The sequence below is a fragment of the Argopecten irradians genome, chromosome 10 (assembly GCF_041381155.1).
Source record: "Argopecten irradians isolate NY chromosome 10, Ai_NY, whole genome shotgun sequence".
Lineage (NCBI taxonomy): Eukaryota > Metazoa > Mollusca > Bivalvia > Pectinida > Pectinidae > Argopecten > Argopecten irradians.
In genome coordinates, this window is record NC_091143.1 from 9,321,654 (window position 1) to 9,334,947 (window position 13,294).

The 13,294-nt window shown below is 37.6% G+C and overlaps 2 protein-coding genes across 2 annotated transcripts; both read right to left on the reverse strand.

Moving 5' to 3' along the window:
- Positions 1 to 1,115: 1,115 nt before the first annotated feature.
- On the reverse strand, positions 1,116 to 12,762 carry LOC138333060 (protein mono-ADP-ribosyltransferase PARP16-like). Its single transcript, XM_069281173.1, is given in 7 exon segments — positions 1,116 to 2,038; positions 2,889 to 3,042; positions 3,403 to 3,571; positions 3,986 to 4,189; positions 8,006 to 8,143; positions 12,489 to 12,596; positions 12,598 to 12,762. Coding segments are annotated over 7 exon segments (987 nt in total). The 5' UTR covers positions 12,661 to 12,762; the 3' UTR covers positions 1,116 to 1,887.
- On the reverse strand, positions 8,670 to 10,562 carry LOC138333061 (uncharacterized). The gene has a single exon (XM_069281174.1). The coding sequence runs from the start codon at positions 9,351 to 9,353 to the stop codon at positions 8,754 to 8,756; it is 600 nt and encodes a 199-aa protein (XP_069137275.1). The 5' UTR covers positions 9,354 to 10,562; the 3' UTR covers positions 8,670 to 8,753.
- Positions 12,763 to 13,294: the final 532 nt, after the last annotated feature.

The window sequence follows — 13,294 nt, forward strand, 5'->3', positions numbered from 1 at the left end:
TCTATGTATTGTGACGTAATCCAGTTTACATCAGTCCTGTGTCTATGTATTGTGACGTAATCCAGTTTACATCAGTCCTGTGTCTATGTATTGTGACGTAATCCAGTTTACATCAGTCCTGTGTCTATGTATTGTGACGTAATCCAGTTTACATCAGTCCTGTGTCTATGTATTGTGACGTAATCCAGTTTACATCAGTCCTGTGTCTATGTATTGTGACGTAATCCAGTTTACATCAGTCCTGTGTCTATGTACTTTGATCGAGGTTTGGTTAACACACCTACGGAAGAGCACGTAAGCAACTAGGTCATTGCGTCATGTCAAAGGAAGGCAAGTGGTTCAAAGGGACATACAAATATACTTCTGGATAGACGCATATGTAGTGCATTTTAAATTTTTGTACAAAACGTATAGGATCACTATCAATGACTATGAATTGTATAATCCAGTTGATAAATAATCCTTAATGAAAGGACATTGGGAGATACTCTTGATATTGAAAAGCTTTACCAACTTAAATGGATAGATCTTCAGTGAAGGACCACAATCATCCTCGATACTCCAGGGGTTACCATAACTGACGTTATATCCACCCCTGGACTATCTCATAGTAAAACTGAAGGCAGTTCAGAATAAAATGTCTGACCAATCACAGGCCTGCAAAGATTTCCTTTGAAGACTACAGAGAGAGCGACGCCCAACATCAAAGCCACACAGTAAACCACAGTGTACCGTTATACGGCTCTTTTGATGTACATCAAAGGACTAAATTACCTGTTCTCTCCGGTTGCCTCCAGTTTTGCTATGAGATAGTCCAGGGGTGTAGAGATCGTATGTGATCGGAACCCCTGGTGTGTCGAGGATGGACAACAATGTGTTCCCATTGTACAATTTTCATTTTCATGACGCAATTGTCAATAAGAAAGTTAATTAATGTGACATTGTTTTACAAAATTCCAGTTAAGTATCTATTGATCTTCCTAAGTAAGCATGATGTTATAAAAGATATTCAATACATATTCAGAAATACATCAAAATACATTGACATTTATGCTTTTAAAAATGAAATAGATTATACGAATATTTTCGATATACATATGAAAATTCAGACAAAAAACATTTGTAAACGTTTTATTGAGTGTTTTAATCAACATACAAAAATAAACATTCATACAAATTTCATACATTATCTGTTAACATTTCATTTCCCCTACCAATCACAACTCATTTAACAAATAGCACTTTAGCAATAGATTTGTTAAGATGTATTAATAGCACTTTAGCAATAGATTTGTTAAGATGTATTAATAGCACTTTAGCAATAGATTTGTTAAGATGTATTAAAATATCTGATGTCGCTTTTGCTTATAATGACACCTGACCAATGTCATATGCTGTAGCATTTTATAATGATACCATGTTAAAGTGTTGTGAGACATCGCACTTATATGGAAATCCATCGCATTATATAAATTTTTAAATGTGTAACTATTGCTGATCTTACCTTGAACTATACAATAACCAAAGCAGTAAAACTATTATCATGTGTGTAACTTAAATTGTGATAAATTAATTAAAGCATATTTAAATTTACGTTATAGAAAGTATTTATATAGAAAATACTGGTAGAAGTACATTATGCAGTTATAATTAGTAACAGTGATACAGTGTGTGAAAGCAGCTCTACTGTTAAGATATGCATGTTTAGAGTAAATTCAATAAGATCTATAATTCTAAAGAGGATATATGGTATTTTATTCTTTAAAGCACAGACGGACGACGATACATCTTGCCTAAGATCAATTATTGGCTGGAGGACATACGACGCACCATGCTTAATGTTCATCCTGTCTCTAATTTATATCAGATATATGGATGAGTTTTAAATCAGGATTTCTTAGACTTCCAGAACTTGCGGAGATAATGATGAAACGCCCTTGAATTGTAGACAGCTACAAGGGCTAACAACAGGACATACAAGGCAATCATGACCACAAATCGATGTTGGTATAGCCAGCTGCTGTGTGACTGAGAAAGGCTGCAATAAAGTCAAACACTGTATCAATGGTATGTATATACCTATAAGACTTACTATGGTATAATAGACCACTTTAGTTTCACGAATACTATATCTTAAGCCTTCATTAATTTACACATATTTGCGAATTTAATAATTCACCATCAAAGTCTGTTAAGTCAAATGTTTGTAATGAAAATAGCGATTCCAACAATAATAACAAATTATTAGAGCTATTTATAATCAGAAACAGAACAGCTAAGCTTCAGTCATATACTTATCACTGGTGATTTTAACTATAAAAAATAGACTGGAGCAATTTATCAAGTACAGTCTCTGCACATCATCCAGCTACATATTTTGTAGAGACTATGTCACATCAGAAATGGAAAAAGGAAACGTCATTTACCTCGACTTAAGCAAAGCCTTTGACCGAGTATCACATGGTCGATTACTACTTAAGATGGAAAAATATGGTATAAAAGGAAAAATTCTAGGATGGACAAAAGATTTTTTGAAGGGTATGAAGCAAAGAGTTTGTATGAACGGCGAACTGTCTGTTCTGCGTGACGTCTCAAAGGGACCAATAATAATGGGGTTTGCTGTATGCTGTTTTTGATAATCTATATCAAACGTCGAAATGTACCTAGTACATTTAGACGCACATTATATATATCTTATTCAGTGTAGTCTATACACTACTTTGTGTTAAGTATTATCATACAATCCTAAAGAATACTAGACGACTATATTTTAAATTTTATATGTGTTGAAATATCCTCTTAATAGTAGGTCAGTATTGATAGGTACGCCGTAAAAGTTTGATAAAAACGTCATTAATTTGTTATGAAAACACAGGAAATAGGTTTACCTTTTGGTTTGAGATGTTTTCTCCACATACACCAAGAGGAATTTCACACGAAGCATGTCGTTGTTCTGTACAATATAATACTTTTCAGGGACGTCCCCAGCCTCACTGTTAGCCGCTGACGCCCGCCGTCGTTTCAGATTCTCATTACTACCATCTAAATGTCAATAAAACATGTTTTATCGATAGACCTAGATATTGTAAAGGTTTCATATTATTATCAAGCTCCCAGAAAAAAAGTCTTTATGTTTTTGCTTTATCAGTCAGTTTTCAAGAAACCTTGAACCGATTCAGATAAATGTGGTTTAATGATCATCATCACTTCTATAGGATGGGCACATTTAGTTTTCTCCATTATGATCATTAATATTTGTAGAAAATTAATAATTAAGCAAAAATGACATTTATATTGTCAAAAATTATAACAAAAAATAATAAAATGTGTTATTAAAAAATAAACAATTATGGAATTAATATTTCCAGAAAAGCAAGATATGTCAAATAATGGCTTAATTACCTTCTTTAATTTGACACTTTACAGAATTGTCATCAATAATTTCACACACGGCCACACAGCTTAGCTTGTGGCCAAGACAACTCTTGTCCCATCCCAGACCTGTGGGGCTGTAGAGGAGAGAGACTGAGAGTTCACTGGACAAGTAGGTCCCCTCACCAAACACAGATGTCTGCATGAATCAACAATAATGTACAAAATAAGACTACCATAGTCTCTTCCATTGATTATGCATTCAGCTTCCTTTATCTCTCTATTAACGTTTATTTATTGTTAACTAAAACGATTTAAAACTAAATATTTCCCATAGGAAGGTTTAGTATTTCTTCACTGAAGTATTTTGATTTATTGTTTGCATTACTATACTGAAGTATTTTTGTTTTATGTTTGTATTTCTACACTTATTACTTTGATAACTTTGATAAACACAATCAGAACTGCAACCATGCCTTGTCCAGGAAATTATTCATTACTTTGTCTTCATATTACATTTGGTTGTGAAGAATGACAATTACTATAGTTACAACATAGTTACATAGTGCGGTAAAGATGTGAGAAAAGTAAACCAAATCTATTGTTTTATCACCTTGTTCATATGTGAAGCCAAACCATTATGGAGAATGGAATGGAAGTTTTCCAGTCGACTTCCATGATATGCGAACATAGTTTTTCTGTGGGAGCGAGTGTCCTGGAATTTGGCTTCCTCTGCTTCACTTGGTATCACCTCAAACACGAAGTCTGGGTTGGTGACGGATACAGTGTCCCCTGTCTGTTTTTTTATCTCTTCAAACTATTTGACATAAGCATTGAAAAGATGTTTAATTATGATTTATTTTTAGGATATGAAATTATCGCAGCAACTTGTAAACGAAAGTTATCTTGATTTAGCTATAAAGGTCCTGCAGCTAATCATTTGTCATGACTACCATTCAGCGTAGTTTTGACATCGGGAGCGACAAAAGTGGACATGAACAGTTAAACTGATATTTGTGTGAATTGACGTTGTGTTTTATGTACAATCTATGTCAATGAAATTTTCAGTAAGAATAATGGCATAATGATATCTTAAAATGGTCAGTATATCAACATAAAATCTGTCTTTAACTTTTTTGTTTTAAAAAGAACTTTTGGTCTCATGCCACGTAACAGCTTCAACTTGGTTTGCTACATTGACCACATTGGACTGAGTTTGGGAGGAAACCTACTCAATCCAATGCTGCTATGGTGACCAAGGTGTTAACAAGTTGCTATTGATTGTAATGTATCTATATCTATTTATCTCTAAACCTTCTCTATCTGCTTACATCTCCATTTTAACATTGAAACTATTCTGTCCATTAATTAAACTTTATGTCTGATTCTAATTAATATAAGGTTCACCACAGTAGAGTTACAAAAATGCAATTGAAGAAAGGTATCTTTCAGATTTTGTCTTATTATGTCAAGTCTAAGTTTTCAACTGAAAGTGGAGGTGAGGAATAGGTATCTAATAAACGCAAGAGGACCAATGGCCTTAACGGTCATCTGACCATTAATACAATATACAGTAGATGTTAATGAAGGTCAAGGTCATTTATTTGAACAAATTTGGTAACCCCTCATTCAGCATTCTACAGACCCATTATCAGGTCTCTTGCTTATTCACAAGAAATCGTTTCAAGACTTTAGCCTATTTGACCCATGTGACCTTGAATGTAGGTCAAGGTCTTTTTATAAACAAACTTGGTACCACTTCATCCCAGCATGCTACAGCCAAAATTCCAGCAGCTTGGGCCTTTCTGTTATTGGAAGTCTTTTAAAGAGTCTTGGCTTTTTGACCCCTGTGATCTTCAATGAATATCAAGGTCATTCATTTGAACAAACTTGGTAACCCGACATCCCAGGATTCTACATGCCCAATATCAGGTCTCAAAGACTCAATTAGTTATTGTGGGGAAACATGATCTATTTAACTCTTTTTGAAGTTTAAAGGGTCACAGGGTAGAAATGGGGAATGTGTACCTAATGCTGCTTTATGTCTGTTATGCCAACTTCCCATTAGTGAACATGTTTTGCTGATGTTTATATTTCTCTTTTTTTCCCAGTCATTTGTGTCAGATGACTAGAGACATGGAAATGATTCATCATGTTCTGCAAGCAATTTCAACCATCTTCAGGATTCTGAAGGCAATTAATCCAAAAGATCAGAAGAATATGCGACTCCTAATAAGATGTTCTCAATACTAGATATGAAAAAGAGTGAGCATAAGGTTCTATATTTTATTCAGCATGGAAAATGTTATGTATTAAACTTAATGCCTTCTACGTATACTAAGGGTAACCAAAGTAAAGTTGAGGAAATGGTATGAATTGATCTAAAACTACTGAGAGTGTCTCATGAAGAATCAGAAAGTAGGTGTATAAACAACATAATGAAAAGTAAGGAGAGAGCATTTATTGAACCAGCACCAGCACTTCTTGTGTGCAGTGAATCTAACACCATGCTTCTCTGAGTGATTCAATTTGAGTAGGGGGATGGGGGGGGGGGGGGGCATAAATTTAATCTAAGGTAATCAATCTTTAATGAATTAGACTCAACACAGAGTTTTATCCACAGCTCTACCTGAACCTAATCGAACACTACTATAGTGACTTGTGACCAGTTTGGAATGGGAATATATATATATTTTGACCCTTTGTTTAACTCTACTACATGCAAATGTGACTCGGGTAGAGAAATGTGAATTTAATGACATATTAAACCTAATTGTATGTTATTAAATGTGACACATGTAGAGTTGAGAAGGAGGTACATTGTACATAAATTTACCTTAAGGATCTGCTCCGGTAAGGTTTCAGTCTCGTTGAAGTCTTGTTTCAACATTACTAAAAGAGTTTTTGTGATTTTTAAAATACATTGTTTTGGACAATTTTGCAAATATACTGATCAGACAACCAATTTGCAATTATTGCTTTAGTTTTTCATGTGTATGCTCAAAACAGTGAAGTTCCAGTAAAATCACGATTTACGTCCTATTTCTAAAGATCTATAAAATATTAGAAAAAAAGTTAGTCATCAGAAAATTTTGACTTTTCACCAAAGAGACTCTTAAGTTAAGAAAGGTTTGAGTATCAGAGATGTCAGTTGGCTAAGATAGGGTTAAAGTATATACAGTGTGTGGGAAACTATAATCTGCCTAAATCTTAATTAAGTTCAGATATAAGTGATGGGAATCGGTTGTAAAATCATAATTGATGATCATTTAAGGACAACTTACTATTATCGATTCTATAATCGGATGCCATTAACAGAACACTCTCCTGTATTTATACTTTTAATGAACCTTTTAGTTTCTCTGAATAAATAGAAATATGAACCAAAAGTATGAATTGAAGCAATTTTTTCCCTTGATTCGAATTTGAGCTATTGTGTATCTCACATGTCTAAGGCGTTTTGAAAAGTGGTTTTGCATACATATATATTACATAATAAAAGTTCAAAACAGAATAAAATAAGCATGAGTTATCTCCCATTTTAACAATTATTTATTACCTTTCATAATCGATGGTCATTAGGAAAATCATGAAAGATCAATTATCAATTTAAATCGAGAATTGGTCCAAAGCTATCAGATATCTTCATTCAATTGTTCAAAACACAATGTATGTTTTACATGTGCTTGTTAGAATGAAAATTATATCAACATATTTTATGATACATATGTATATGTATAAATCCACATTACACTAAAAACTGTGGTCATAGTATTCCCAGAAATGCCATTTTTACATAGAGTGTTATTTAACTTAGTTTGTTTGTTTGTTTGATTAATTAACGTCCTATTAACAGCTATGGTCATGTAAGGATGGCCTCCCATGTATGCGGCGTGTTGCATGTATTTGTGCAAGGTGCGTGTTTTGGGAGGCTACGGTATATTCATGTTGTGTCTTCTTGTATAGTGGAACTGTTGCCCTTTTTATAGTGCTATATTACTGAAGCATGCCGCCGAAGACGCCGAGCAACACACCCCACCCGGTCACATTATACTGACAATGGGCGAACCAGTCGCCCCACTCCCTGCTGAGCGCTAAGCAGGAGCAGAAACTACCACTTTTATAGACTTTGGTGTGTCTCGGCCAGGGGACAGAACCCAGAGCCTTCCTCACAGGGACGAACGCTCAACTCAAGGCCAAAAGTGAGGCGGTGCCAAGGGAGGCATTAGGAAAGATAAAGTCAGTTAGGAAGAAGAGAAAAGATAAGATCCTAAATTCAGTCGCCTTTTACGATCATGCAATAGGGGCAGCAGGTACAATTCTAATGCCCTATCTGCAGGGCCAGTTATTCAACTACAAAGTAATTACAGGATCATCATATCAAAACTAATTCATGTGAATTCTACCACAATATCATATGGTATATTTCTAAAAATAAAATAAAAATAATGACAATAGAGTGAAGGGAGGACTAGCTGCCTTGACAGGTAAAATGAGACATCAAAAGATATCTGATCTTACCACCAATGTAGAAATACAATAAAGATACTTCGGGCAACTTTTTTGGTTTTGTTTATTAATTTGTGATGAATGATAAGGTTTTTTTTTTTCTGAAATAATCTATAAAATTTACCTGGGAGGATTTCAGTGTTTGTACAGAAAATGAACCTCTATCCAGCACCCAAGTCATCAAATCGTGGCAACCCTCTCTGGGACTAATACCATTGGAAGTCAGCTCTCTCAATGACGGCATGTCTTCAACAGTCTTTTCCTATAAAATAAGTGAACTTTATCACTTTACATTGATTGCGAAATAAGCTTAACATAACTTATACAAATCATTTTAGATGGTCCTAATGTAAGCGCGTGAGGGATCTTATAGCAGAAGGAAACTGAAGTCCCTGAGAAAGCCCACATGATTCTTTTCATGTCCATGCCGGAGATTGAAGCCTAGCCGGCTATATGGATGTGAAAGGCAAGGGACTTTACCACTATACCATCCGATCACCCAATACATTGATGATTCCATTCTGTACGTATACTGTAGTACACATGCATGTACAATGTTATATAATGTACTTTATACACAAATAGCAACTGTAAATGGGATGGAGCATCAACACCAAGGGTTCCGTGCAAAACTTTTATTTCGTTTACATGTTTCGGATGGCTAGGCCAACCGTCATCAGAACAAATTTACATCGGTATATTCAGAGCTAAAGTGTAAATTACGGTTCAAGAAGTGACGTCACATAAATTGTTAACGGATCACGTGTTCGGAGCAAAAATTGTGGATGTAGAATAAAATATAGTAACATATAAGTATCAATGAAAAAATACAGTGTCTGAAGGATTGGTTGACTATGATTTACATAAAAGTTTTAAGTACTTTCAAAAATGCCATATACACTGTATATAGCCACTGTGGCGTTCCATAGGTGAGGTGGTTTCTCATCTTGGCAGAATGTAGAATCTAATGTTTCCTCGTGTACATAGTCCGAGTATTTATATGGTGAAGGATGATTGTCTTCAGGAAGGGTGGTGTTAGACTCGGAGTCACTGATAGCCAGGTCCTCCTCTAACGTATTGGTTGTTGAAATTGTTGTCTCTTTGGTGTACCGGTTAGTATCTTGGACGACTCTAAATTTAGCTGCCCTCAGTTGTTTGTTGGTGCAGGCTTCCGGTGGTGGTTTCCAAGGCATAGGTTTTTTGGCTATTGACTGTGGGTTGTATGGTACTGTTAGTACTGTAATGTTGCCTTCTGGATGCGACTTCTTGACATGGTTTTTCGCTGTGTCGATGCGGCAGTAAGATTTGTGGCACTTGTTGCAAGTGTATCTGGTAGGGTTTGCTGAGTGTTTAAGTTTCATGTGCCGGCGTAAAGCTGATAAGTTCCCAACGGTGGTGGTGCAGTGGAGACAGGTTAATCTTGTTTTGTTGGTTTGCGGTGGATTCTTTGAAGTTGTTTTTGTCTTAGCCATGGCGGAGGTTGAGACCAGACGGTTCCAGAGATTTGAGCGTGTCAATCCACGTCTCCTCAGTTCTCAGACGAATGTTGACGTTATCTGTTGTCTGGGCAATGACAATCACTTTGACGTCATCGATGCGATGGTTGTTGGACGTAAAGTGGCGGGAGACAGGTTTGTATTGGTTGGCACATCGAATATCGGCGAAATGGCCATGCATTCTCTGACGGATAGAGTTGGATGTTTGTCCGACGTATTGTATGTTGCACTTCTGGCACTGTAGTAGATAGACGACACTGGTGGTTTCACAACTAAGGTTTTGTAGAATGTTGTAGGATTTCTTTGAGATATTGCTAGAGAAGGTTTGCGTTCGGATAATGTATGGGCACACATGGCAAGGTTTCCCACATGGGCGGCATCCTTTGATAGAACGTGTGCGGTTGACGGCTGCTTTTACTAGTAGCTTCTTGAGGCTGGGTGCTTTCCTATTCGCAACCGTAATTTGACTGTTCCGAAGAGGGTTGTCAAGGTGGGGTTTGTGTGAGTAAACTTATATGTTGGTCCAGAATTCGTTTTACCGGTGGGTTCGCCGGGTTGTAAGTAAGGATGAACGGGATCTTGGGGGGTTTGGGGGTTCTCCTAGGGTAAAGTAAATCCATTCTTGGAATATTTCGCGCTCTGTTGATCGCTGTGGAAAGGAGTTGGTTAGGGTACCCACGGGCCCGAAACTGGGTACGCAGGTTCTGGCAGTGTTTGTCGTATTCTGGCAAAGTACTGCAAATGCGACGGATTCTATAAGGGCTTGACTATATGGTATACTTTTGATTTGATGAGATGGATGGCACGAGTTGTAGTGTAAGAACAGATGCGGATCCGTGGGTTTCGAGTATAGGGACGTTTGGAGAGTGCCGTCATCTAGTTTGGTGATGGTTGTATCAAGAAAGTGGATACGGCTTTTCGCTGGTTTCGTAGGTGTGAACTTGATGGTGGGATGAAATTCGTTTAGGGGCACTCATAAAGGAGTCAAGGGACCCGCTATCATGAGTCCAGATAAGAAATATGTCATCTATATACCGCCACCATACGAGGGGTTAATAAAGGTTGTGTGCGTAAAAAGGCAGTTTCCAAATGATCCATAAAGATAATGGCATAGTTCGGCGCGCAGATCGTTACCCATACTGGTGCCTTGGATTTGTAGATAGTACTGATGATTGAATTCAAAACAATTGCTAGTGTAAGTATGAAGTGAGCATGAAAGAACCTTTAAGTGTTTCCACAGTGGGTGTGTCCGACCGGGTCACCTCTACTAGATTCACCAACGGCGCTTTTGGCTGGCTATCGATTACCTTTAATCGATGCGGGTATCGACGTGTATTTATAAAGCTCGAATACTTCGGCTGTAACTAGGATTATATTGCGATGGAATGTTCCCACTAGGATCATTTTAGTCTTCCTGTAGAAAATTGACCGTGTCCAATTAGTCGAAGGTACAGGGACGTTACTTTCTGTGCCTAAAAGGGGTTTTGAGAAAGAAGTCAACGCGTGGCCGCGAAAAGTTTTTTCTGTAGGTCCGCCTGAGGCGGACATCGAATAGGGCGGGCACATGGATTGCCCTGGTTTATGTTATTTTTGTTAAGGAGATAAAAAATAAATGGTTGTTCGGCCTCTTTTAATAACATTGTATTTGGAATATATCGGGTGGCAGCTTGTTCTTATGGGTGAGAATGAACTGATTGATATCTGTGACAAATACGGTTGGTGCGTTTGCTGGTAGAAGTAGGTAGTGTGCTGGGTTGTTTAGTTGGCGTAACGCTTTCATTCACATAATTCGGACTTGTTCATGATAACTATAGCTCCTCCTTTATCTGCAGGTTTGATAACGATATTTCTCGTTGTTGAAGGGATTGGAGAGCACGAAGTTCTAATTGGTTGACGTATTTTTTCTTTGTCGGCTTCGGTGGTTGAGCCGTATACACAAATGTACATCAGTACATTGTATTGTGTGAGAATATAGGTCATTAGCCTTATCTATTTAAGGTTCATTTATATGTTAACTAAGTCCATAATAGCTGTGTATCCCCTTTACTCATACCAATCCGTTTTAATGTGACACCTGTGGGATGGGGCTATACACACATATCGCGTATACTTCCGGTTGTGTGTTGGCTGCTGTCATATGTATCCTTGTGCAGTCTAGGGTAACTTGGTGTTTACCTTCGAGACGACAGGATATTGGTGAGTTGCCAGAAGACGTTCCGCGCTCACTGCGCATATGCCATGGATCTGGCCAATCGGAATGGGTGTGCGACGTCGCAAATAGGACCAGGGGGCTGGGGTATAAAAAGGGCTGCACAGCGAAAATGGCTGACTTGCATGGCCGGATAACCGGCCAACACCCAGGGAGAGATACCTTTCCCACCTCAGGAGCTGATAACAGCTACCACACAGTGCTGACAACAGCACACGTACATTACGTAAACGTTAGGGCACGTGGGTGTGTGTGTACACATTAGTTAGGTAGTGGGGCTGTTGCTAGTGTTTACCGGGAGGTGAGGGTGTAGTGTATAAGTTTGGGGCTGTTGCTAGTGTTTACCGGGAGGTGAGGGTGTAGTGTATAAGTTTATAGGTATAGGAGGGGGGTAGATGTACCGTTATCGATAGGTCCTATATAATCCTATATAGGGGTGTCCGTATACTGAAACCGTTTATCTTTGTGTATTACTTTTACTTACTTTGTTACCGTTTATATGTATCACTGTTTAATTGATCTAGTTAATTAATATGAATAAATCCCATTTAACTTCATGTAAGTGTTTGTTGATATGTAATTAAATTGCTCCGCCACATCCTTATGAACTTGGGATTGAGCTGTCTGTAATCAGCTCCGCGTGTGTGTGCGTGTCTCTACTCTCGGGATTCGTCTGCTGACCGGTGTCGTGGGGATTGTAAATCAAAAATCTATACGATCACACCTTTTGGGAACTGACGTCCCCTCGACGCTGGTCCCGGGAGTGGGGACGCGCTATTACAATTGATAATGATATCTGTTAATATTGATCTTCTATTATCTTTGGATAGTGATAACATAAACAAAAGATTCTCTAACTTTCTTCTATAAATGAGGGTTATTCAATATATTCCAGTATTTACCAGTGATGCCATATCCTTCTCTCCGTCATCTCTACTGAAAGTGGGAGGGAACGGTTTTAACAAGGAATCAAATTTATAACTTTTCAGTGCTGCGACGAAGAAACTTAAAAACAAGGTCCGTTGCAAATTGATCCTCTGTAATTTTTTGTCTCAAAGTTGTTCCCGATGTCATAGTGGTACTATGATCTTTTCACTGCATTGTTGAACCGTAAAACGTGTGACGTTGCGTTTAGTTAAAAACAGCAGGGTTTAACATTTGTTTACTTCCGGTGATACTAATTACAGCCCGGTACCGCCCGGTACTGCCCGGTACCGCCCGGCACAGCCCGGCACCGCCCGGCAAAGCCCGGTACCGCCCGGGGAATCCATATTGACCGCCCGGGCTTTCATTTTCATTCAAACACCATTAAAAGTATAGTATACAGATAGATAACTAACGTATTAATAATTTAGACCAAAAATAGCATGAAAACATTGAAAAACGAAAGAAGTACGGGTTCGCGAAATTCGCGATCTCGCAACCTAACCTCAGTGAAGAGCCATAATCTTGTTATTTGTAGATATAAGACCGCCCGGGCTTTAATTAGCATACCATCACCAATGAAAATATAGTTTACATGTAATTACCTAACACATGCATAATTTGGCCAAAGAGTAGTGTGAAAATATTGAAAAAAAGAAAGCGGTATGGCTTCGCTAATTTAGCGATCTCGCAAGCAATCCTGATTGTTGTTATTTGTAGATATAAGACCATTTATTTTCATCCAAACTTCGTTGAAAGTATAGTTTACAGATAGATACATTAT

Coding starts and splice junctions, on each gene's coding strand:
- LOC138333061 (XM_069281174.1), bottom strand. CDS start 9,353: ATGGCTAAGACAAAAACAACTTCAAAGAATCCACCGCAAACCAACAAA.